The sequence below is a fragment of the Syzygium oleosum genome, unplaced genomic scaffold (assembly GCF_021117445.2).
Source record: "Syzygium oleosum isolate NSW1041296 unplaced genomic scaffold, Sole_v2.1 Sole_v2.01, whole genome shotgun sequence".
Lineage (NCBI taxonomy): Eukaryota > Viridiplantae > Streptophyta > Magnoliopsida > Myrtales > Myrtaceae > Syzygium > Syzygium oleosum.
This window is the reverse complement of record NW_026607485.1, coordinates 23,943,939-23,969,124: the sequence shown is the minus strand read 5'-3', so window position 1 is coordinate 23,969,124 and position 25,186 is coordinate 23,943,939. Positions and strand designations below refer to the sequence as shown.

Sequence of the window (25,186 nt, the reverse complement as noted above, 5' to 3'; positions counted from 1 at the left end):
ATGTTGGGCTCGCCAATTTCGAAGATTCAGATCGTGGGTAGCGACGGGGTGGTTATTACTTAATGTCGCGAGCACGAGACAATGACTAGAGGAACTAGCCAATCGACACGAAGCCGACGAAGAATAGAATGATGCTTTACATTCACCCCGCCTCCGTACGTATCGTTCAGTACTCTCGGCAGACTCGGCACTAATTAAAGCTTAATAAAAAATAGCTAATTTCCAAACTATTGATTACACATAGTCATGAAAAATGTTAATCGATTAAAAAGCGTAATATCCACCGATTTGATTACTGATAAAATGTCTAGGGACTGCCCTTTGACAATATCCTTATAAAAATTGAAAAATCTAAAAAACTAGTTTCGTTAATAAGACATGAAACTTATAAATTCTCGAGTTAATTGTTTTGGTAGGAACCCCTTTTGGGCCTTTTTCCAAGATCATGTCGATGTGCCCATTTTTTTCTAATGAATTCGTTTGTATCTTAACAAGCCAATCAAGGGGCATTAAGGTTTTCAAGTCCCATGATGTTTCTTTATCAACTAATTAGAAAGGCTGACCAAGAATTGCAACAGAAAAATAAATAAAATGTAGAGCAATTTTCCAAGAACTTGGTCCAACATGTCCAAAGTGGCCCGAGTGTAACAGAGGTCAAGATTGGTGATGGTCGAGCCCATTCGATTCTCTTGGGCCTATTGGATTTCCCCCATGATAGAACAGAATGGTTCGAAATTTCTCTCGACGTATCATTGGTGGTAGACCCGTCAAATGGGTGGATCGGGTCATGTCGAAAATGGTCCGACCCGAATAGACTCATTTAACCCATTTTTTCATGCAATGCAAATATACGAGTCATACTCGACCCGACTCGACTTATATTGCTAAAATAGTTCCATATTTAACCATTATACCCGAACTAAGATGAGAGTGCAGAGAAAGGCAGCGCGAGATCGAGCGAAGGCAAGAGAGAATGAAGAGAAGAGTCATGGAAGTGAGTTGAGTTTAAGTAAGTTGTAAACCCATTTAACATCCGCATTATGTCTAAACCAACTTATGGCATATTTATTAAATATAACCAATCCATCTAACAACCTAACCCATCATATTTAGAATAACAGATTGGGTCACAGACCCATTCTGATGGGTAAGGTTCAAATGTAATCACGACTGCAAGAGGCAGAGGAGTAGATAAAAGTAGGGGAAGGGCAAGTTGTGTTTGGCCTCGACTTGAAGCTTGCTAATGGACCTCGACCGGAAGGGAATCGACTACTTGTGTCGAATTGAGTGAATTTGGTGCATTGGCTCGAATTTGAGGGAACAGTCGGTGCAAGACTGCGCGACTGACGTGAAGGTTACTGAGATTGTGGGAAACGGAGGAGATCATAGAGACGCAGCGAAGCCTGTTAGAAGAGGGATTGAATGTGAATTTCGGCAGTCGTTGAAGAAGACACGCTCGAGCTATGCTAAAGCTCTATTGAATTTTCCTTTGGATCATTTCCATCCGAAGCAAATTTAGAGTGCATTTGTGCAATGCATTGGTCTAGTGAGTTTGCCTAGTGGATAGTAGCAAAAAGCATATGCTTCGGGTGTGATAACAAAAAAAAAAAATTGTGAGAAAGAAATATGCTGAGAAGAAAATTAAATTTTCCGAGATTTCGGTCGATAAAAAGTTTTAGATTTTGATAAAAATTTTCAGAGAGTTTAAGTTCGAGTTTGGAAAGAGTTAGTGATTTCCATGTATTTCGCGCAAAATAAATGATTCGGAGAATATTTTCTTAGTATGATTGCTTATGTAATTAGTTGATGAAAAATATTTTAATTGCCGACAACAATTCATGTCTAAATATTTTCGTAGATGGTAAAAATATTTTTCGTTTATTCATTTTTGTAAGCGATACGAACGATCATTTTTAAAAATATATTTTTCAAATTATTCATATTTCACCGAAACAAACGAAGCAGTAAGGAATCGTCATTTTAATTTGTGGAATCGCTTTATTACATAGAATATAATTAATGAATATAGTGGCATTAAATTCCCGTAGTTAATAGCTTTTTTTTTTCATTAATTTGTAGCTTTAAATTTAGTTCAGTTACATTCACCCTTCATCTTTAATAAGCAAATCTTTAAGTATATAAGCATTTCTTTTGTTTTTATGCATGCATACATACATACATACATACATACATACATATATATACACATATATATATCCGTCAACAAAGTATTCGTATATGTATTATTTTGCACATAGGTACGTGATTTCAAACAAATGAAAACTACAGTGTACTCATAAATTTAGGTAACCGAAACTTAATTTGCATCGCCTCGTAATTGCAGGAGTACGGTTAAATTACGTTCAATCCTCGCTATAAATACGATCATAACCACTGTCGAAATCTCTCACCAAACATCTCCACGATCGATCATGAAGTTGTGGTTCATCTTCTTGGCGCTCGTCGGCACAGCAGGGGTCCGCTGCGCCGAGGCGGAGGGCCCCGGCCTCGGGCCGGTGCCGAGGCCGAGCCGCGGCGGCGGGGTAGAGTTCCGCAACGTCGGGCGGGCCCGGTCTATCGTGATAGGAGTGATCGACCCGTGCAAACGGCCCCGCCCTCCGCCCGGTTGCCAGAACCCGAGCGCTCCTCGCACGCCGGCACACAGCTACACCCGCCCGTGTTCCAAGATCAACCGGTGCCGCGGCGGTCCGCCGCGACGAGAGGCCATCGGTGTCTGAGATGTCGTTGTTAGCGAAGGATTTTACATGTATTCGACAGGAATTAAGATAGCCACGACGCACAACAACGCAAATTTCGCTAATGAGTGTTTGTCGAAGCTTCGGATGGTGCGTCCCTTTTGCTGGTTGGGGCTGACTAACCTCGATCGGAAATTTAATTTCTGTCGATCACAAATTTTTTAATTACTCAGTATTATTTATGAAATAGAAATGATATACACGCATTGCATTTGATAAGAAGGTGAAACTTGCATTAATAATTTAAGGACAAAAGCCATCAAAATGCTCAAATCCACTAGATATATTTACCTTAAACTTTTTCTTGTAACTTCAAAAACTTCAAACGTATATCCGTGTGACACATTTATCTTCTGCTAAAGTTCCGTAAGATGATTTTCTAATCAAAACGATGTCAGATTTGGCACCTGCATAGATGTCTTTAACTTGAGGACACGGGCTTTCCGAGTATATTATTATTATTATTATTATTATTATTATTATTTGCTAAAATTAGGAATGTGTGAAAAGTTTCGATTACACGATTCTGAATTTTCATTTTATCAAGCGCTAGATATGTGTATTACTTTACAAATTTACCTTTAACAAGATTGCTCCTTGCACAAACCCAGAGCTTAATATGTTATACTATGTCTAGCATTTTTTTTACTTTGCACAACTTTTTATGTCAATGTTTTAAATACACATGATGCTAGGCTCACTTAAAATTTTCGTTTTACCATTTGGTTTGACATAACACATGTTATATCGGAAGAAATAGAAGTCAAATTAAGGAGACAAAATAGCTGTTGAGTAATTTATACAAGGGGATAATTAGCCAATCGGTCATAAACCTATCATACATATGCCAATTCACTTCTAAGCTTTCTAAATATGGTGTGAAATTCCAATGTAGTGCTCCTAGCTAATTTTCACCAAAAATTGCTAACATGGGTCCAATCATTGCCAGTTATCCTACGTGACACGCTAATGTGGACAACTTATGGATCGTCGCATCAGCGATTTTCGTCAGCAATTGGTATGAAAGAACTACATGGAAATTTCGCTACAAAATCGAGAACATAATTAGAAAGTTTAGAACTGCATTGGCATACATACAATATGATTATGATTGATTTGATAATTTTTCGTAGATTTGAACCGCTTGTACATTTACAATTAGAAGAAAATATCCGTTATATTGGAAAAGAAACTTTCGTATCGAAACAAAAATCTCATCATCTATTAAATTACTAGGCTAATGAGAATAATCTCTCTTTTTGTATAAATTGCCGGGGATGATCGATTTCAGGACGGGTCAGTTTGACGATGCAAATGACCGTGGTACTTAGTCCTCGCAATATAGTTTAGATGAAATTCAATGATGTCCACCCTGCAATGTATCTGAATGGCAATACAGCAGCTGGCTCGACAATTGAACCTGTTCCACCCACAGGACTTTGACATCAACCAGCAAAGTTAGTTCCAAATTTTGTTACTAAAATTAAAAGAAAATTTGGTGCAAACCAGTAAAAACACCCCTCCTATCGGTGAAATGAAAAAAGAAAGAGAGAGAGAGAGAGAGGCGCAAAAGTGATTGAACAAAGAGAGTGAGAGAGAGAGGTTTGACAAAAAAAAAAAAAGAGTGAGAGAAGCCGTAATTTAAGGGTTTGCCCCTCTACCGAATGAATAAATAAATAAAAGTAATATGCGCCGGGTTCGTCAGTTCGGTCCGGGTTCTATACAAGGAACTAGGAACTGGATTGATTTTTTTGGAATTGGAAACCGGACCAAAACTGATCGAGTAGCATGGGTCGGTCTGGTTTCTGAGTTCACCCGAGACCCATGCACACCCCTTAAAATGCTATCTTATTTTTGGGGGTAATGTCAACTGATCATAACAAATCATATTGGAAGTTGTAATTTTCTTTCATATAATTTTGTAATATCTTTATATGATTAAGTATAATGTAAAAGCATATAAATAATTATTATTCGAATTTATGTGGTATTCATGTCTTCGTGCGTCGATATATGTGTTTGAAAGTAAAATTCAAGGAGATCTACAATTCAAAACAGTGATTAAGAAGATACATGTAAAAAACAAATTATCTAGATTTGTTTGAAGTCATCTCAGTACTATACTTTCGTGTGTTTAAAGTAAAAAAAAAAGAAGAAAAAGAAAAAGAAAAATGGGTTATGAAAAGTAAACTAATCAAAGAAAAAGAAATTAACTAGAGATTACATAATAAAGGGGAATAAATAATTGAAAATGAGAATATGTAAAATCATGCCCACTTGCACACATTGCATACAATTAGGGTGAGCATCGGTTTCAATCCAACTCCAGTTCTGGGCGGTTCCTGATTCTCAAAATTTGGAACCGGAGAGAATCGAACCGAACCAGTTTGGCGGAATCAGCTCTCCTAAAATAAAATTAATGGCTCGATTGACTCTTCATGTCCCTCGGAGTGATCGGCGGTTCCAGCAAGTCTCAGGTCTCCGTGCTTCCTAAGATTCCTCTCTCGCGCTCGCCTCTCGAGCTCTCACTCACCTCTCTCGCGCTCAGCGCTCAGTCCATGCGATCGTCTCCCTCGCTCGTCGCCGTGGGAAGCGCCTGTTCAAACAAATTTTATTGGTTTCTTGGTTCATCTTTCCTTTTGTTTTTTTTTTCCTTGTATTGGCAAATCTCTTCTTCCGGGGCTCTCGTCGGGATTGGGGGGGCTTGCGAGGGTTAGGGCCATGGGGATTGGAGGAGAAGAAGGAAGTGAGAGCAATGAGATTTAGCTAATGCTGCAATTCTTCAACACCGTTGAAAGGTTTCCTTCGGAAATAGACCAGTTGCAAGTGTTGCCGTAGCCCGAGAATCTCCCTCTAGCACGTCTGTTGTCGTCGTTCAAATCTAGCCAATTACATAATGCAATTTTCGATTACGATCTTTAATGTTGTTAGATTGTTTTGGGCGTGGGGAATCAATGCTGAGGAATTAGCACGGTGGTTGTATAGAAATTATCTTCTTGGCAATGGCAAACCTTATCCTTAAGATGAGGTCGGGAGGCTTCATTGAACTGTAGTTTAAGTGTACGCAGACATCCCTGGCCCTGCATAACTTAAACTATTGGTGGCTGATGGTGTAGGCTTTAATTAGTCTGCGCTAAGTAAGATGCTTGGTTTCGAGCGGCAGGCGCAAACCGGAGGCAAGGGGAGTTCGGATGATGTTGATGATTGGAATTTTTACCAACCATTCGTTTTACGAAATTCTTTGCACGTATTAGAAGAGAAGCAAAAGTTACAGCTGGTCCCAACCCAACCCGGAAATCGGATCGGGCGGGGTGGACCAGGGCGGGGGAACCGATTTCCCCTACATACTGTAGCTACTCTTTCTATCATATCACCAAAAACAGAAAAGGAAAAAACCCTCCTTTCATCTACTTTTATAAAAGTCATAATAAGTTGTAAGGCTATGAACATCAGTATGGAATTTTATAGGCATTCTAGAAGACGCCTAAAATTCAAGAAAATGAAAGCTTACTACATAACACGGGAAGATAAACAAATTTAAGACTGCAGATAGCAATAAAACTTAGCGTCAGGTTCCCGAGATTTCTACTAGGTCCGTTATCGGCGTAACTAGAGGGATCCGTATACTCGCTATCGGACCATTGACATGTCTAAAGATTCGATTGCAAATCTAACTTTAAACACACGTTATAGTGACGGCCACGGATCCTACCATACACGAAAATGACATTGCGGATCGTGGAAACCGGGGCAAGCCCTACAGCCGTCAGGATTGACATTTTTGTTTGACTAAGATAAAGATCATGCAACCATGATTCCCAGCCAAATTTTGTATCTCCGGTGAGATTGCGCAACGGATCAAGATGATTTTGGGGGGGCTTTTCGATATGGAGAGGACGAACAGATTTGCTCAAAGCGAAAATCTTTCGTTTTCTTCCCGAGAAATCGAGCAATTCATAAATGACAACAAACTTATTTTTCCAGGACAAGAAAGAGATCTGATGCATCGAGATAAGATTCTGATTTCTGGTAAAAACCTCTACGAAAGAAACGAATTCTCGGACTCCTTCCGTGTCCCGAAAGGTAGGGGTGTCAATGGGTCGGGTTGGGTCGGGCTTTCCTGATACCCGACCCGACCCGAAACGTAGAGGGTCGCCCTTGACCCGCCCCGCCCCTACCCAAGACCCTATTCAGCATTTAGCTCAGGAGATGGGTCGGGTAGGGTCGGGTCAGTGCCGGTGCCACAACGCCAAAACATCCTCCCGCTCAGTCTTTGTCCGGCGCCGACACCCCTTTCTCTCGCTTGAAGGGTCTATGGACGGGGCGGCTCCTCCGCCTCGCGCCGCCGTTTCCAGCAGCTCCCAACTTCCGGGAGGGCATGAACTGGACGGTGGTCAGCTGAGTCCCCGCCGCCGGCTCCCCCTCCTCCAACCCCCGGCGCTACAGCGGTGATTGGACCAAGATCTACCTCGTCATGGAGCTCGCTGGCCGCGGCGAGCTCTTCTCCACCGCGACATCAAGCCATAGAACCTACTCCCAGATGCTGCAGGCGCGCTCAAGGTCTCTGACTTCGGCCTCTCGGCACTTCTTGAGCAGCTCCGGGACGGGCTCCTCCACACGGCCTGCGGGACCCCAGCCGACACCGCCCCGGAGGTGGTCTGCCGCCGCGGCCACAATGGCTCCAAGGCCGACGCCTGGTCCTGCGGCGCCATCCTCTTCGTCCTCCTCGCCGGTTTCATGCCGTTTGACAGACCACAACCTCGTCTAGATCTAGGGTTAGAGAGGGAGAAGGAGAGAGAGAGGGAGTGGGGTTCGGTGGTTCTGCAACTTCTGTCTAGATCTAGGGTTTGTACGTAGAGAGAGAGAGAGGAGAGAGAAAAGGGAGAGAAAGGGATTTTTACGTGGAGATAGAAAAGGGAGAAAAGGGGGTTCTAAAGGGTCAATGGGTCGGGCTTGACCCTACCCTAATTTTAATAATACCCATATCTAAAAGTCCTATCCTAAAAAAGTTGAGACCCAACCTCAAAATATCCCAAATTTTAGGGCCGAGCAGGGCCAGCACGGGTCGGGCCGGGCCGGCTCGGGTCTTTTTGACACTCCTACCGAAAGGGACTGGCTCGTCATGATACGATGTTCTTTGTCTTCTATCATATGAACGCATACGGAACACGCACTCGAAGCCTGAATAACATACTATTAAGTTGGCCAATTGATGGGTGCCTTTCTTCCGTCGTGTCCCCGATTCTTGAAAATCGACCCGATTGTTCCTTTTTTTTATGGGGATGACAATACATATGAATTGACAACAACCAAGAAAGTCCCGATCTTGATTGGGCTCATGTCGAGCTGACCGTGTAATCCGTACAATCTTTCGGCAAAAAAAATGAGTTTTTTAAGGACATGATAATATGATTTGGGACGGCGAGTTCGATCTTGACAACCCTTTTGTTCGTACTTTGATTCATTCTTCCATGAGATGCATGATCGTGAGGAAGAAGATGCGGAGAACATGGGAAAGATGACGTGTTTTTGTGGAGAGTTTGGTGCTTTTTGAGATTTGGGTTCAGTTCAGTTGTTTGCATAGGGATCATTAGCCTTTTTCTGGAAACGTCATTGCCGAACTGATAAAGAGATTCTCTATCGTGCAAATTCGAGGGAGGCACCAGTCCTATCAAAACACGTTTATCTATGGATTAATGGCCGACTTCCACGAGGCCAATAAATGGAACTGGTTCTGCACTGACGACTTTTGTTTGGTCCGTATCTCGTGACACAGCAAACCTGCACACTTCTCCAGAACTCTTCATCTCTGTCTCTCTCGCTCTCTCTCTCTCTCTCTCTCTCTCTCTCTCGCTCGCTGTTTTGCGTCTTCTCCCTGGGAGAGCCGTACCGCATCTTTCTCACGAGGAAGCTTCGCTCCGACAGACATTATCCTAGATTTTTATACGAGTCAGACGATGGGAAGAGACAGTCATCCTCTGTTGAGTGGAGGGAGGAGAGAGACCAGCTTCAGCCATGGCTTCTCCGCCGACCAAATGCAGTCGCTCGCCGCCATGTGCGAGACTCTCGTACCTCCTCTCTCGCCGGACAGCATCGGCGACGGAATCCCTCGCAATGAGGCCGTGTGCTCTTTCTTCCGGGCTTCTGGGTCTCGGCATCCGATCCCTGATGAGGTCAGAAAGCTCCCGTTTTGCTTGTTTTCTGGCAGGTTCATGCATGCTTCTGCAAGTATAATTATATCCTATGCCTGGCCATGGTAAAGTTTCCTTCTTTCTTTTTTATTGGTCTGGGCCGACCATTGTGTTGTGAAGTTTCTTTGCTGGGCATAGTTTCTTTCTGGTGGTTCTCTGAAACTTAGTTGCTAAACATCTCCTAGTCAATTAGATATGGAAAAAGCAAAGACAGGCTGTCAGGCGTGTTGCGAAAATTTTCATCTCTGTTCAGAACTTTGATTTTTTTTTTTTGAAAGGATATCTTCTCGGTGCTCTATTTGAGCGTTGATTGAGTCTCTCACACTTGTTTTTTTTTTTCCCAAGAAAAGCTTGCTCTTGAATTGGGCCCAGAAGTTGATTGCTTTTTCCCCTTTTCCCTTTGCTTCTGTAATGGATGGCAGGTTGCAGAGCGTATGGTGAAGAGGGGACAGCACAAAGCTGTGTTTGTTGTGAGCCTAGTCTTGAAGATTCTCTCCTACAGATTGGGGACATTATTGCTCTGCGGGTTTCTGTGCTTGGACTGGAGATGGCCCTTCGTTCACAAGTTCCAAGAGATGCCATTGGAGAGGAGGGAGATAGTCCTCAACAGATGGTCAAGGCAGAAGAAACTGATCCCTCTGAAAGTGGCCTTCGCAACGGTCAAACTTTTATGCTTGTTCATCTTCTTCTCAAGGGTAATGTTTTCAATATCAGTTTTTTTTTAATTTTTTTGTAAGTTGAACTTTCCAAGGGTTGGTTAGTAAACGCTGAGGTGGTGACTGGTGAGGAACTTTAGAGAAATCCATGTGCTGGATGGTATTTGAATATTGTGTCCGGATGACAGTAGGTTATGATGTTGGCTAAAGTCATGGTAGTTAGCTTTGTCTTGATGGAGATTCTGTGATGATGATGACATGAGGAATTACTCTACACTGTACTGAATAAACTATACCAGGCTAGCTGTAATAGAAACCAAGCCCATTGGACGATTGCAACATCGGTGGCTGGCCCCACTTGTGTTGAAACTACGAGTCTTGCCGGGGCAAGTCTTCTTTTGTTGTTTCTCCTCTTAAACAATGCCAAGCATACACTACCAAGACTGGTTTAGAAAGTTGGTATGCTAAGATAGCATACCCGTTAGTAAACTAGACTATGCGGCATTTTTCTTTCATCTTAACGAAGGACGCACTCGTGCAAATTGATGTTTGATTAAAATGCTGGCAACGTTCATCAGGTTGAGCTCTGTTGATTAAGCAAGGGTTTACAGAACCCGAGAGAAACGTTCTCCATGCAGACTCTAGATACAGTTCTCCATACATTTATCAAAGATGATAACAACACTGCTATAAACTCTGTTTCAATGTCCTACCAGAACAGTGATCTTACTTGATCAGATTGTCCAGAAAGGAGAGAGTTAGGTGACTTATACTGTTTCTCTCTCTGCACCTGATACTATGTAATTGGCAATTCTTTGTTTTCTTAGGAAATGTATATTTCTTCTTCGTGCTGAAGTTCTATGTATCATAATTCATTATAGCCGCTACTGTTCTGTGTCCTGTTATCTACTTTTAGGTAGCTGAACATTTATGCGGCCCTGGTTACCAAAAAAAACATTTATGCGGCCCTTGAGCTTTAAGGTTGTTCGAAATTGATCTCTTTATTTCTCTTCTTGCAGACAGATGAGAACTCCAAGAACCCGTCATGGGAAGCGATTGGATACGAGGTCGACACTCGAGAGAAGCCAGTGAAATCCAAAAGGGCGAGGCCTCTAGAAAAGGGAATTATTGAGACTATGTATGAAAGCAGCTCGTCCCTCGTCCAGTCTCTGGCAGGAAAAGGCCTCAAAGTCACAGAAAGTTCCGAAACAGATATCTGCAATATTAAATGCGACGCCGTGATAATTGGGTCTGGTTGTGGCGGTGGAGTCGCCGCCGCTGTTCTTGCTCAGTCTGGCCAGAAAGTGGTTGTCCTGGAGAAAGGGGATTATTTCACGCCTCAGGATTATTCCTCCCTGGAGGCCCCCTCGCTGAATCAAATGTACGAGTCAGGCGGGATGCTTTCAACCGTTGATGGGAAGTTCATGATCCTGGCGGGGTCCACCGTAGGCGGAGGCTCCGCTGTGAACTGGTCGGCTTCCATCAAGACTCCAAGCTCTGTACTCCATGAATGGTCTGTGGATCACAAAATCCCACTTTTCGGAAGCCCCGAGTACTTATCTGCGATGGACGTTGTGTGCAAAAGAATCGGCGTTACAGAGAACTGCACAGAGGAAGGCTTCCAGAATCAAATTCTTAGAAAAGGGTGCTCGAACCTCGGTTTGCATGTGGAAACCGTCCCGAGGAACTCCCCCGAGAGCCATTACTGTGGCTCGTGCTGCTACGGTTGTAGAATGGGAGAGAAGCGCGGTACCGACTGCACATGGCTCGTCGATGCTGTTGAGCACGATGCAGTGATTTTGACAGGATGCAAAGCGGACAAACTCATACTTGAGACCTGTGATGATGAGAAGGTGGGTCATAGATGCTCGGGAGTGATTGCAACGGTCTCGAATAGGGACTTTTCTAAGAAGCTCCGCATTGAGGCCAAGGTGACAATTTCGGCGTGCGGCTCTCTCTTGACGCCTCCTTTGCTTATCTCCAGTGGGCTGAAGAATCCTAACGTAGGCACGAACCTCCACCTTCATCCAGTTCTGCTGGTTTGGGGTTACTTTCCTGAAAATTCAACTGGTTACAGAGGCAGAGTCTATGACGGAGGAATCATCAGTTCAATCCACAAGGTGGTATCGGAAGATTCCTCTGAAGTGCAGGCCATCATAGAAACTCCGGCTCTCGGGCCCGGTTCATTCGCCTCGCTGTTCCCGTGGGTATCGGGGGCTGAAATGAAGAACAGGGTGGTCAAGTATCCGAGAACCGCTCATCTTTTCGCACTAGTTAGAGACCAGGGCTCAGGAGTTGTCAAAGAGGAGGGTATAATCAGTTACAGGCTAAGCCAAATGGACAAGGAAAATCTCAAGCTCGGGATGAGGCAGGCACTGAGGATCCTGATCGCGGCTGGTGCCGTCGAAGTCGGCACGTACCGAAGCGACGGGCAGAGAATCAAATGCAGAGGGGCTAAGCAAGAGGATATAGAGGAATTCCTGGTCTCGATCACTACTCCCGGAGGGCTGGGATCGTGTCAGGAACATTGGACCGTGTACTGCTGCGCCCACCAGATGGGGAGTTGCCGCATGGGCGCGTCCGAGGAAGCAGGCGCGGTCGACGAGAATGGCGAGAGCTGGGAGGCGAAGGGCCTGTTCGTGTGCGACGGGAGCGTGCTCCCGACCGCAGTGGGGGTGAATCCCATGATCACCATCCAGTCCACAGCCTATTGCATCTCGAAGAGAATTGCCGAGTCCCTGAGGAAGGAGAAGTTTCCGAGGGCCGGCTAGTCCCGAGCTGTTCCCCCGCCCGTCTCGCCGGAGCTAGCGGATCATGGTCAGATGGTGTGAAGCTGAAAAAAAATTACTGTTAGCTCCGGAGGCTAGCTCGCAGTCATATGCACAGTAGTCCATTCTTTATCTATGAATTAGCGAGATAACAATGGATTTGTTCACTTTTCTGGCCTTTGAAGTTGGTTTCTATTAGTGTTATGCTCAATAAGCAGCAAAGAGGTTACATGATCTTTTGGTGCTTTAGAATGAGAGATTAGTTTGTATTGTGGTGATACCTTTCATGTCTTATACCTTGAACAGCGAACTTGAGAATTACTGATAGTACTAGAATGGGTAGAAACATAGTACTATAAACAGAATTATAAAATATTCCTATTCCTTAAATGTACGAAAAATATATGAACAATAAATGATTGAGAATTACCCTGTTGCTTCTAGTTAAGGTCAGCATTCATTATTTTTTTTTTAATCAATTTGAAAATTGGACTGAAAGAAAGTAGTTAAAAATGGAATTGTTTGGATTGCATGGTTAAATCCCACTTCTTTATATTTCGCACTTAAAAAGAATTAGATATACATAAATGTTTCTTATTCTCCTTTTGAGATCGAGTAGTATTTTCTCTATGCTCTAGAATTCAGTAGATAGATAACGGCATATCACATACAAATACGCTTCAAATGATTGAAAAATAATCCTGAATGTCTCAAAATGGCCAAAAAGGTCCGGCTTATTAAGTCCACAATAGATATTTACTCTCGTATCACCGAGGGTATTGCGTCTCAAAATACTTCGAATAGAGTACACTAATTCTAACGTTGCCTGGATTGGTCAATTGTAAGAGATTCAGTTTCTTTTCTAATGAACGAGAGCAAGTAATTTATATGACACATTTAGTTTTGAACTCGCAAGCGAAAGAAATAATCTTTTGAGCAACGAAATGCATATTATTTTGTAATTGGATGTTATAGATATTGTTTAGTAATTAATTAAATTTGAATAATTATAAGATTTCACTTAATGCTGATTTCCTAAAACTCAGGAGTTAAAACAGTGCCGTTCTCCTTTTCTCAGCTGCTTGTTGGTCTGTCTCTCTCTTCGTCTTTCCCACTTCTTTCTTCACCGCACGCGCGGCCCTGTCTCCCCGTCGCTCTCTCCGATGCCGGCGCCGGCGCTCCTCCGACTCCTCGCGAACCCCAATCGCCGCCTCTTCTCTCCCTCGCCGCATCTCCTCGATCTCTCTCTCCGTCTCCGCCGCCCAATCACCACCGCACCCGCGCGATCCCCGCCGCCGCCGCCGCCGCCGCCGCTGGCGAACCCTAGCCCCAGGACCCGAACCCCTCTCGAGAAGCAGTTCGAGAGCTGGATCGACAAGCTCCGGCCTGGGTTCGGCCCCCCCGAGGTCGCCGACGCCCTCCGCGCCCAGTCCGACCCCGACCTCGCCCTCGACGTCTTCCGCTGGGCCGCCCAGCAGCGGGGCTACAGGCACGACTCCGCCGCTTACCTCGCCATGATCAAGATCCTCATCTCAGGCCGCCGCTACCGCCACGCCGAGACCCTCGTCGAGGAGGTCGTCGCCGGGGCCTGCGAGATGAGCGTGCCCCTCTACAACTCGGTGATCCGGTTCTGCTGCGGCCGCAAGTTCCTGTTCAATCGCGCCTTCGACGTGTACAGGAAGATGCTCCGCTCCGAGGACTGTAAGCCCACGCTCGAGACCTACACTCTACTGTTCAATTCCCTGCTTAGGAGGTTCAATAAGTTGCATGTGTGTTATGTGTACCTGCACGCCGTCCGATCAATGGCTAAGCAGATGAAGTCGTCGGGGGTCATCCCGGACACATTCGTGCTGAACATGATCATTAAGGCGTACTCGAAGTGCCTCGAGGTCGACGAGGCGATCCGGGTGTTTCGGGAGATGGGGTTGTATGGGTGCGAGCCGAATGCGTACACTTATAGTTACATCGTGAAGGGGTTGTGCGAGAAGGGGAGGGTCGGGCAGGGTTTAGGGCTTTATAAGGAAATGAGGAGTAAAGAGCTGGTGCCGAAGAGCAGCGCATATATGATTCTGATCTGTAGTCTTTCGTTGGAGCGGAGGCTCGAGGACGCGAGGGAGGCGGTGTTTGACATGCTGCGCGAAGCAATGGCTCCGGACCTTCTGACTTATAAGACATTGTTGGAAGGATTGTGCAGGGAAGGGAAGGGCAGTGAAGCCTTCGATTTGCTGGGGGAGTTTAGGAAGAGGGATACGATGATGGGCCAGAAGAATTACAAGATTCTATTGAATGGAATAAATTTCGTTAATTGAGAGTAGAATTCTATGTTCATGATCGCGTGCTCCGAAATTCGCTGGTGTAGAGCGGAAATGCCGATGTGGTCGAGACTTTAAAAGAGAGCAAAAGTATATGCAAGGTGCTGAATCACATGTGGCGAGTCCGACTGCCTCTTAAACGGTATGGCATCCATTTCTGATGCTGTGCTCATAACGCTGGAGGAGAAGCGTCGATCCTGCGAGACGACCGGTATCTATCCTATTCCAGCATGCATGATTTGCGACATGGCGCACTTGTTGAGGGAATCGTCCAATGTTGTGCCTGTGCAATTTGCTGTTCGCGCATCTCCTCATTAATCTACCTCAGAAACAGATGATCTGGCCGTGTTAGATTTGCTTTTAAACAGAGATGAATTCCTACATCTGCTATTAGGATGAGGCGAGCTTATTAGGCATGCAAGAGTTTCAATCAAACTGCTATGTTATCAAACAGTGTCCTTAGATTGATACTGGTGATGAGGATGTTGTTTCGCTGGTGACATTGGTGTTTTCATGCGACTCGTCATCCTCTTCTTGCCACTGGGAAGAAGATCGGAGAAAGAGAGATCTTTTCAAAGTTCTGCGGCAATTGTCACACTTGCCTATCCGAGTCTCTTCGGATTTGCAAATTGATGGGCATCCGGCGTCATGCCTCAAGATTTGGAGGAGGGCGTGCTCGAGAAGAAGATTAGGCGATTTTTTCCCCCGTAATTATCACTCGGGACTATGCCGATAATCAGTTTTGTTGTAGTTTGGAAATGGAGGAATATGCATACTTATTGATGATGCATTCAGTGAGAGTATATTCATGTTACAGTGTTGCTTGATAGTTGATACAGGTAATGATAGAAACCAGCAACTAATCTGTACACAGTATTTCAAACGAATGATATCATGATTCTTGTTTGAAGTAATTGATGAAGACCTGCGTAGCTTGATGTGGATCTTGAGTATTTGAACATCAAGATCATCTTGATTTTGAAACTTGACATTGTATAGTTGGCCCTGGAATATGTATCTTAATACAACAATGGTGTCACAACAACGATCTTACTTGTATGATACAAGTTGTATTATTTTACGTTCCGGCAACATAATTTCTCTTAGCGAACCGGCGTTGAGTTTTGAAATTTGATTAGTGCAGTGGTGTCAAGTCAACATGGTGCGTGGTGCGATCATTGTACAGGATATCTTCTCCTTGCTTTGTCTCGCATCTCTAAATGTCGCGCTTGCCGATTTTGTTGGCTCGGACGGCACCATCAACATCGTTTTAAGCTCGCAATAGTGATGTTCACACGACGTTGTAAAGAGAGAGCCTAACATTTCCCTTGCAAATGTAAAACCAATCGAGATTGGTCCTCAATTTTGCAAGATTTAGCAATCAAAAGTATCATGAATTTCGCATAAATAACCATTCGTGCGCAAATTTTTTTTTTTTTGCATTATATGTATTGAAATTTATCGGATACTTAAAACTTTTTATTCAGAGAAATTTCGCAAACGCATGTTGGATTTGAAGAACGCCACGACTGCTTGATCACTGTAAGAATGATCTACTGAAGATTCACAAACTAAATTATGCTCACAAAGTGATCTCTTCTCCCTCATATTTAGTTGACTAATCATATTTTCGACAGACTCGAGTTCGATTATAATTCCCAAACGTATAAGAAATCGAAATGGTCCACACTCCTCAGCGTTTGTTTGCGGAAATGGGGGGCGGAAGTGCAAATAGATGTGAATTTAGGGATCGCTTGTGCAAAATTTTCGTGACTCGGCGATTCTGACGATCAGCCTCGATGAATAGACCCAGAAGCCGAGTCGACTCAGAAACTCGCTCGGCAATTTCATCAGTTCGTCGCCCTCCTCTCTCTCTCTCTCTCTCTCTCTCTTCTCTCTCCTCTCCAGGAATCGCCATTGTCGAGCATTTGTGCAGTCGAGAGGAGATGGGTCTCAGCAGCAGATGCGCCATGAGCGTTCTCTCCATTGCGCTTCTCTTGCTCCTCTTGGCTCTCGGTAACCCTTCTCTCTTTCTCTTTCGCTTCTCTAGATCTGATGACGATCAAGACGGGCATGCCACACTGTAAATTTCAAAGTTCTGCAACTGATTGAGGGTTGCGGTGTCCTATCTCGCAGCGAATGCCAAGACCCGCGACGTCACGGATTTGCAGATCGGCGTGAAGGTGAATTTCTCCGAAACTCTGCTTCCCTCGTTTGTTCGTCGTTTCCTCTTTAATGGGTTTTAGCTTGTTAGGCCTGTTGTCTCGAGGATCCGGATCTTCTTGTGGAGAAAAGTGGCCCCTGCTTTGTGCGTCTTATTCGCTTTTTGCGGAGTTCTCTCGCCGCTCGGCGATTCGCGGCCATGGGTTTTGTGCCGTAAATGAATGCCCGCTTGTTTTGCAATTTTTTGGGATTGGGATACATGATACATTGTATTCGTGTGAGAAGGCAATGTGAGGTCATCACGTGAGGGCGCGGCGGTCATTTGCGCGTGAGGAATCGAGACATGGCTTCTTAGGGTGTGTGATTTTTACATTTGGTCTGTGTTTAGGTGTCCCAATCACACGGAACATATTTTAGGTTCTGTTCTGTATAGGGAATGGCAATCTCTTCGTTGTGCTATTTTGCTATCCTCCAAAGATGTGAACTGTGATTTTTGATGTCATCAGTCGAGTGATTCTATAGCTACTTAAGTTTTCTTCCAGGTCCCGGGTTCTGATGGTAGAAAACTAAACACAAATGTTATCGTTCTTTGCTTAGCTAAGAGCATGTAGAGCGATGACTTAGCTAGAGTGAGGTTAATCGGCCTCCCGTCATTGTATGTGCACTGCGTATGGTACACGAGTTCCATTTGGGTTCTTTCTTTTATCCTCAACTGAAAATTATGTAAGCTCATTTGCGGCCTTGCTTGGGTACTTCTATATGTGCCACAACTACAGGAGTGAGGCTGTTTGTTTCTGTATTGATTTGTTATAAATGACACAATGGCATGGTTTGTCCGACTGTCAACCTTTTGGAGGTGTCCCTTTTGTTTTAATTTCTGCTAAACGACATGTATGAAGATGATATTGTTGTGTGCACTTTCTTAATGTAAATGCTCCACTGCAGTGTACATTGAAATGCATTAATTTGCAATTTGGGTTAGGGTCGATGCTAATGGTTTCACCAATCAAATTGTAAGTAAAATAACATTAATTTGTGTTTGATTTATATGGTTACTTCTGATGGAGTTAAGTGAAAAAAGAACTATTGTACTTCATTAATCAGGGTGGAAAACCATTATCATTTTACTACATGAACTAACACTTTGCAGGAGAAGCATTTATTATTTCATGATTCTGCATGGCAGAAGCTACTAACCCGTTATTGAGATGTCTTAATTTGATAGTTTGGTATTTGAATTTTTGTTTTCCTCTGTACAGTACAAGCCAGAAAAATGCGATATCCAGGCTCACAAAGGTGATAGAGTCAAAGTACACTATCGGGTAAATTTTTGGATCGTTCAGGCCTTTCCTTTGTGTATGCAGTTAGTTCAAGTACTTGATCCGTATGGAAAATCCGAATATAAGAACTGTGTCAAGTTGTATAACTTGAGTAATTCCATTCTTGGCTATCGTTAGTAGTAACTGATGACTCTGGTCATTGTTGGCAGGGAAAGCTGACTGATGGAACTGTTTTCGACTCCAGTTTTGAAAGAGGTGATCCCATTGAATTCGAGCTTGGAAGTGGTCAAGTAATAAAAGGTCAGTGGTGTTCTGTCAAACACGAACCTTATATTAGCTTTAAAAGTTATTGCCTTTTACGTACAAACTCCTTTCCAGATAGCTTAATGCATCCGATCAGACTACTGATATTATAAGCTCTACAAAGTCATTCTTACTTTTATGCAAAGCACACTTTTACCACGGTAATTTAGGAGATATGTCATCATGAGGTTTGTCATCCGTGAGGGACTTGATTGTTTGCTGCAAATATTTATTTTCTTGTAGCACTCTTAAGGATATAAGTGTAATTAGTTCTTAAATGAAAAAGAATCTGGACGAATTCTATAAAATAAGATTTATGGTTGGGCTAGCGGGAAGCATCTTATCTTACTTTCTGCACCCTAAATTGGTGACCAAAGTTCTCAACTATCAGAAGAGGGGTGGCGATCCTATTACTTCTCTTGCGTGGTGCCAAGGCCTGATCTCCATGTCCTTATGAAACTTGAAGTAATTTAGAGAGCACTTGAACCTCATTGTGGCCACTGACCTTTCCTTTTCCTTTAGTGTTGGTAGAGTAGTGCATAATGGTCACAAACCATCTGAGTTTCTTTGTTTTTATGCAGGATGGGACCAAGGATTATTGGGTATGTGCGTCGGTGAGAAGAGAAAGCTTAAAATTCCTGCAAAACTTGGCTACGGAGACCAGGGTTCACCACCGACTATACCTGGTAGGAAGTTTCCTGTGTCCTCTCTTGTTTTAGACTGTCTTGCCAACAGGGTGCTGAGCTTAGCATGACAAGTAATTCACCCTGGAGAATGACGAAAAATTTTTTTTAGGTAACTTGAGAGAAAACTACTAGGAGATGGAAACAATTACTTCGATCAAACAAGATATCTTCTCATGCTTTTTTTCCCTTTAATGTAGCTCAATAAATGCTGGAGTATACTTGTTGACTATATTCCTTCAATGATGTCATCTTGAACTAAATATCATTGTCTAGCATCGTAAATAGTTGCATATGTTTGCAGACTTGATGTTTGCATATCTTCATGCATTGTTTAAAAAATATTCAACCTGAAACTTGAGCGTGAATCGTACCAGGTGGAGCAACACTCGTCTTTGACACTGAGCTTGTTTCTGTGAATGGAAAGCCAAGCGATGCAACTGCGGATGACAGTGAGCTATAGATGGGTTTGTTTTCCTGTCAAGAGCTTCAGCAAATTCTCCCACCTTTCCGTTTCTCTATGGTAGCCCAACCATAAATCTTTTCAGCTTTCACCTTAGCTACCAAGTTGTTTTTAGCTCTCACAGATTATACTTCCATAACTTAATTCTGGAGCTGTTGAGAGTATACTTAATTTATTTTACTAGACAGTTCCGGCGCTCCTTCATCTCCTTCATTCCCTTCCTCTACTCCAATCTTGTGCACACATGTATCTTGGTTTTGTGCATGCGCACCGTCCATGTCCATTGGGCGCAGGTAATCAGGATAACTAGTGCATAAGAAGGATGCATATGTGCTATAGCTTGATCAGTTCACCTCTATTTCCTGATTTCGACAAGTAATTGTACACCCTTTAATTGTACCGACAACCTTCTGCAGTTCAAAGCAAAATTTTCCAAAATGCTGCGCATATTCTAGGTACGGGAAGAGTCGAAACTTTGGAGACTGGATGGAGCATAACTGGACTTAAACATTGTGCTGCTTCTTCATGGATGGATGGTGTGAGACTGGTTATAAAGTTGAGATCATCAGTTATTCATAGTTGAACATTTGCCCTCTTTCTCACAAGTTTGTGGCCCCAACCGAGCCAGTTTGTCCGATCCAAAGAAGACGACCGATAAATGAAGACCTCGGTACATTATGCATGCTTCGTGTAACGTGGATCTGCGAATGTGTTTTATGTGCATGGTGGATTGCAAATGAGCTGTGTGGAGATATGCGCACGTCCCAAAAAACGGGAGATACGAGGTTGTTAGGTTACGTTAGGTCACTAAAAATCTTGGGCAAAACTCCGCTTTCGTCACGACTCGTGAGTTCGAATCCTGATGAATGAGGAGATTGCGGCAAGATTAGTAAGGTTTCTCCGAGAGCATTGGATGTCTTATGCGATGGTAAAGAAGATTTCATGATATCCACACGCATGTATATGAAACAATTGCAAGCCAATGTAACATTTTGAGAACTACGTGTTGGGGATTCATAAGAAAGATGATTCCATCGATACGTACATCAACATTAACATGGCGTGTGTGTGTGTTAAGTTGGATATACGCTTTCTATTTTAAGAGGCATCTGTCGTTTTTTCATTGATATCCAATTCCGAAATCCAAAAACAATATATAAAAGATCTTATTGATAAGGATCTTGTTAGCAACTATCTGGGGTAATTATTAATTATTTTTAATTTAGAATAGTCCGATTTTCAAAGCACTAGTCATGGGAAACGCGAGAACAAATAGTGGATAGTTTTTTTGGACGAACAGATAGTGAATTTACTTATTAGCAAAACTCTACTAATAAATATCCTGATCTTACGGAGAGTTGATGGAAAGCTTGTATTTTTGGAGGCATTATAATTGCGTAAAATGTAATTATGTTACTAATCACAAGAAGATCTTTAAAAAAAACAATGTTTTCCTATGATTTTTTAAAAGAATTTATGATGAATGTATCACAAGAAGTGGCGGACGCGGGGAAAATGCTTATTTAGTTATTTTATATATAGCGGTGACCAATAAAAAGTGCGGGGTCATATTGTGAGGGGACAAAATGACGATAATGACCTCGTCTCTGTTAAGCACCCTATAAGAAGCATGCCGTGGGACGCAGCTAGGGTTTCGGTAAGCGAAGCCGAGACGCAGAAGCGCGCGCGAGAGAGAAGACCCCCGCCGCTCAGCCAAAATGGGTGAGATCTCCGACCTCCCTCTCCGTCTCTCACATCGCCATTGAATCGTTGGCTTGCTCTGCCTCTGCCTCTTCGTTTTGGTCATTGTTGGATTTGGTCCTCAATGTCGCGTTTCGGTGCTGGCTTCAGGTATCTCTCGGGACTCCATGCACAAGAGGCGCGCCACCGGTGGCAAGAAGAAGGCCTGGAGGAAGAAGCGCAAGTAAATTTTTCCTTCTTCGCGTGCCTTCGTTTGTTTGTTCTCTCGCTTCCTCGTCGAGCTAGGTTTTTTTTTTTTTTCCTTCCTTCTAGTTTGCTTCTCGTGGTCGGACTAAAGCGTCTGTGGTTTTGGTCGGTCGCGGGAGATTGGCGTAGGGAAGTGGGAAATTTGCAGGGTGCGAATTGGGGTTGATGGTTTCTCTGTTTAGCGGGCTCGCTGTGATTAATAGATGTGATGTGGATGCGGTCCTAGTCTGCTCGGATGATTCCTGGTCTCTGCTGACGAGTATATGTATTGCGAGAGGTTATATGGTCACTCTTGCGAGACTCTAGGACACCAAAGTGGTACGATGAGTTGCCATCGAGCGGTAATCTGCATGAGTTTGGCTTGAGGATGTAGCACCCACTCTTTATGGGTCGCACCAGCCTCATTTATGGCATGATCATATGAAAGTTGAGTTTCAGCGTCCTGTTCTCTCTGAACCCTATTAGCTTAGGGGAATTTGTGATGGCGCGGCTTTTGCTTTGGTCTTAGATTATTTGAGCATTGAGAGGTTGTTCATTTATCTCCACGCGAAAGAAGGGAACATGGGTCGTTTGCCTTTCAGTGAGAACATGTCGTTACAAAGTGTCATGCTGGGAGACAAAACTTATTGCTTGTATATAGCTCAGGACCTTCCCGTGAGAGGTCATGTGTACTTTGAAAATAGTGGTATATCGCGGATCGATTCTTCATGGGACATTATCGTCCTGTTTAAGATATCATTCGTGCTTATTTCACTTTTCATTTGCTTTATGAAGGTACGAGTTGGGTCGTCAGCCAGCCAGCACAAAACTATCAAGCAACAAGACCGTAAGGAGAGTCCGTGTGAGAGGAGGCAATGTCAAGTGGAGAGCCCTGAGACTGGACACAGGGAATTACTCATGGGGTAGTGAGGCTGTCACCCGCAAGACCCGTATCCTTGATGTGGTCTACAATGCCTCGAACAACGAGCTTGTGAGAACACAGACCCTGGTGAAGAGCGCAATTGTTCAGGTTGATGCAGCTCCATTTAAGCAGTGGTACCTCCAGCATTATGGTGTCGATATTGGTAGGAAGAAGAAGACAGCGGCCAAGAAGGAAGCTACTGAGGTAATATTAGATCTTATTTCTGAACTATATTCAAATTGGAGGGCCATTATTTCTGAAAGATTTTATACAAGATGATCTGGGAGGAGCACCGTCATATTTGTTCAAATCCTGGAACTCATATCTATTTATATATGTGTTATGGCTTCATGAATTGGTGAATTGACAGGAGGGCGAAGCACCTGCCGAGGAAACAAAGAAGAGTGCTCATGTTTTGAGGAAGCTTGAGAAGCGTCAGAAGGACCGTAAACTCGACCAACACATTGAAGAACAATTTGGATCTGGTAGGTTGTTGGCTTGCATTTCTTCCCGACCTGGTCAATGTGGCAGAGCTGATGGGTAAGTGCATTATTTTTACTAGGTTGATTTACTTATGCATTTAGTTTCTTCATTCTTCAAACCTATATCCATTTACATCCTACTTCAGGTATATTCTGGAGGGAAAAGAGCTGGAATTCTACATGAAGAAGATCCAGAGGAAGAAGGGCAAGGCCGGAGCTGGTGCAGCTTGAGTGTACCATTTTCGTTGTTTTATCCTTCCATTTTGAGGAGCTTGTTTTGGATTATAATTTTTGTTATCCGATCTTCGAGAACTGCTAAGTTGAGGCCTCTGGTCAAAATGTCATTTTTGTAGCTTGTCTTTTAGACCATAAGATTACTATTCTCTTTGCTATATGGTTCCGGCTTATTGACGAAACTATTTCGTTAAGCACTGATGATGTTGCTCTTGCTTGGACATCGACAAATACTTGCATGAAGGAATCATCTAAAGAAACAAAACGATGGAAGTGGAGTACTTAGAACTGGAAGAGGGTTTATTAAACCAGCCACATATATCTATTCTCTGTATTTACTCTAGCACCAGGCTTTTCTTCTAGATCCTCTCTTTTTGCGAACTTTTTATTATATTGGTACTTGTGATAACTAGAGCAAATTCAACCGTGTTGCTGATTTCATGTCAGTTAAGTGTTTATCTAGGATTGCAGCATTAGGGGATGAAAGGTTGTCAATAATGATGGTCGACTTAAGCAGCGTGAGTGTAGGTTCTGCGGATTGCAGTAATGGTGAATTCATTGGACTGTCCCTTTTGCAGATTATGATAGTCTGTGATGAATTACTGCATTGCGACATTAGGGAGATGAAAGGTGTCAATGATGATGATACCCTTCAGTCTTCAGTAAGAGTGTGGTTTCTACGGATTTTGGTAATGGTGACTCCATCACAGTGTTCTTTTTAGCTCCTCCCGATTATACTACAGAGTCTGTCCTGTACTGTTTTTCTTCTCATATCACGCTACGGCCTTGTAAATTGGCCCATGTCGAACACCACCATTTTAACAAAACGACATTTTCCTGGCATATTCTTTAATCAGTTTGAATTAACGGTAGATGTGGTGAAATTGAATTTGGAAATATCCTGTATTCAAGTCAATGAAATTAGGGTCAAATCCGACCTTAATCGAACTTTGGAGGGCAAATTAGAACTAGGTCATAAAAAGTACAAGCTGACCATGAATTTAGGTTTTAATTCAAAGAAAATATTGTGTACACAAGTGACGCCATGTCATATTTTTACATTTGCCCATTTAATAAGCAACATATGTCGCTCTTGGGCCCACTCATAAAAAATTGGCAAAGTCTCTCCTCTCTCTTTTCACGGTCTCTCTCACCATCCCGACTCCCACGCTCTGAGCTCTTTCTCTTGGGCGAGGCCACGGGCGAAGGCAGCCTCTCCAGCCAATGGCTACCTTCGACTGCGGCCACCTATGACCATTGCTAGGTGGTGGTGGCGAGGCCATTACTAGGCTTGTCTCGCTCAGATCTAGGCAAGGCGGCCTCACCCAAGGCTACTTGCGCCTTGCTCGCATCTAGGCGAGGCTGAGTGAGGGCTTCATGGCCCTGGTTGCATCTTTTTAGAGGGCTCGGCCATGGCTCAACCGAGATCTAGACGAAGAGTTGCTCCAAGAAAGCTCGACTGTGGCTTTGCCAATATCTGGAGGAGTGGCTTCGCCTTGGCTCGGTCAAGACACCTGAAGAAGGCTTGGCCTTGGCTCAGTGGAGACATATGAAGACGCCATGCCCAATGGCGGACCAGTTCCGGCAACCCTCTCCGGCCATCCACGCCGCCGCCTCCAACTCCGCCTCTTCCGTTGCCTCTCCTGTCGCCTCCATTTCATATTTCCAAGTCACCACTCATCTCTCCTTCAAGATTTCATTGTGAGTCGAGAGGGAGAGAGAGACCTTGAAGAGAGGGGGAAAGACTTAGTCAATTTCTGATGGGTGAGCCCCCCCACAGAGACACGTGTCACTTCCTGAATGGGCAAGTATAAATATGACCTGGCATCATTTGCAATTTTGTCTTCTAAGTAAAGAGATACTAGTAACGCGAGGATTCTTTCCGCTTGGGGTATCCTAAATTATCTTGTACTTAAAGGGTCCTGAAGCCATCGGGAGAAACATTACTCAAAATGAAAAGTAATCTTTTTTTTTTTTTTTGGGCTAGGAAAATGCCATGAAAAAGTTAAATTCTTATGTGCTTCAACTCCTGACTATCAAAAAACGA

The 25,186-nt window shown here is 43.6% G+C and overlaps 4 protein-coding genes across 4 annotated transcripts; all 4 read left to right on the top strand.

Annotated features, from left to right (window-relative positions):
• The first annotated feature begins 8,090 nt into the window (after positions 1-8,090).
• LOC115676120 (long-chain-alcohol oxidase FAO2-like) lies at positions 8,091-12,806 on the top strand. The gene is made up of 3 exons (XM_030598994.2): positions 8,091-8,929; positions 9,370-9,642; positions 10,623-12,806. Exons 1-3 carry the CDS (start codon positions 8,714-8,716, stop codon positions 12,372-12,374), a joined length of 2,241 nt encoding a protein of 746 aa, XP_030454854.1. The 5' UTR covers positions 8,091-8,713; the 3' UTR covers positions 12,375-12,806.
• Positions 12,807-13,445: 639 nt separating this feature from the next.
• LOC115676264 (pentatricopeptide repeat-containing protein At3g25210, mitochondrial) lies at positions 13,446-15,627 on the top strand. Its single transcript, XM_030599143.2, has one exon. It carries the CDS (start codon positions 13,535-13,537, stop codon positions 14,678-14,680), a length of 1,146 nt encoding a protein of 381 aa, XP_030455003.1. The 5' UTR covers positions 13,446-13,534; the 3' UTR covers positions 14,681-15,627.
• Positions 15,628-16,535: 908 nt separating this feature from the next.
• LOC115676077 (peptidyl-prolyl cis-trans isomerase FKBP15-1) lies at positions 16,536-19,770 on the top strand. The gene is made up of 6 exons (XM_030598938.2): positions 16,536-16,699; positions 16,820-16,866; positions 18,106-18,168; positions 18,336-18,426; positions 19,011-19,115; positions 19,490-19,770. Exons 1-6 carry the CDS (start codon positions 16,630-16,632, stop codon positions 19,573-19,575), a joined length of 462 nt encoding a protein of 153 aa, XP_030454798.1. The 5' UTR covers positions 16,536-16,629; the 3' UTR covers positions 19,576-19,770.
• Positions 19,771-21,212: 1,442 nt separating this feature from the next.
• LOC115676076 (40S ribosomal protein S8-like) lies at positions 21,213-23,333 on the top strand. The gene is made up of 5 exons (XM_030598937.2): positions 21,213-21,297; positions 21,427-21,499; positions 22,297-22,627; positions 22,794-22,963; positions 23,052-23,333. Exons 1-5 carry the CDS (start codon positions 21,294-21,296, stop codon positions 23,134-23,136), a joined length of 663 nt encoding a protein of 220 aa, XP_030454797.1. The 5' UTR covers positions 21,213-21,293; the 3' UTR covers positions 23,137-23,333.
• Positions 23,334-25,186: the final 1,853 nt, after the last annotated feature.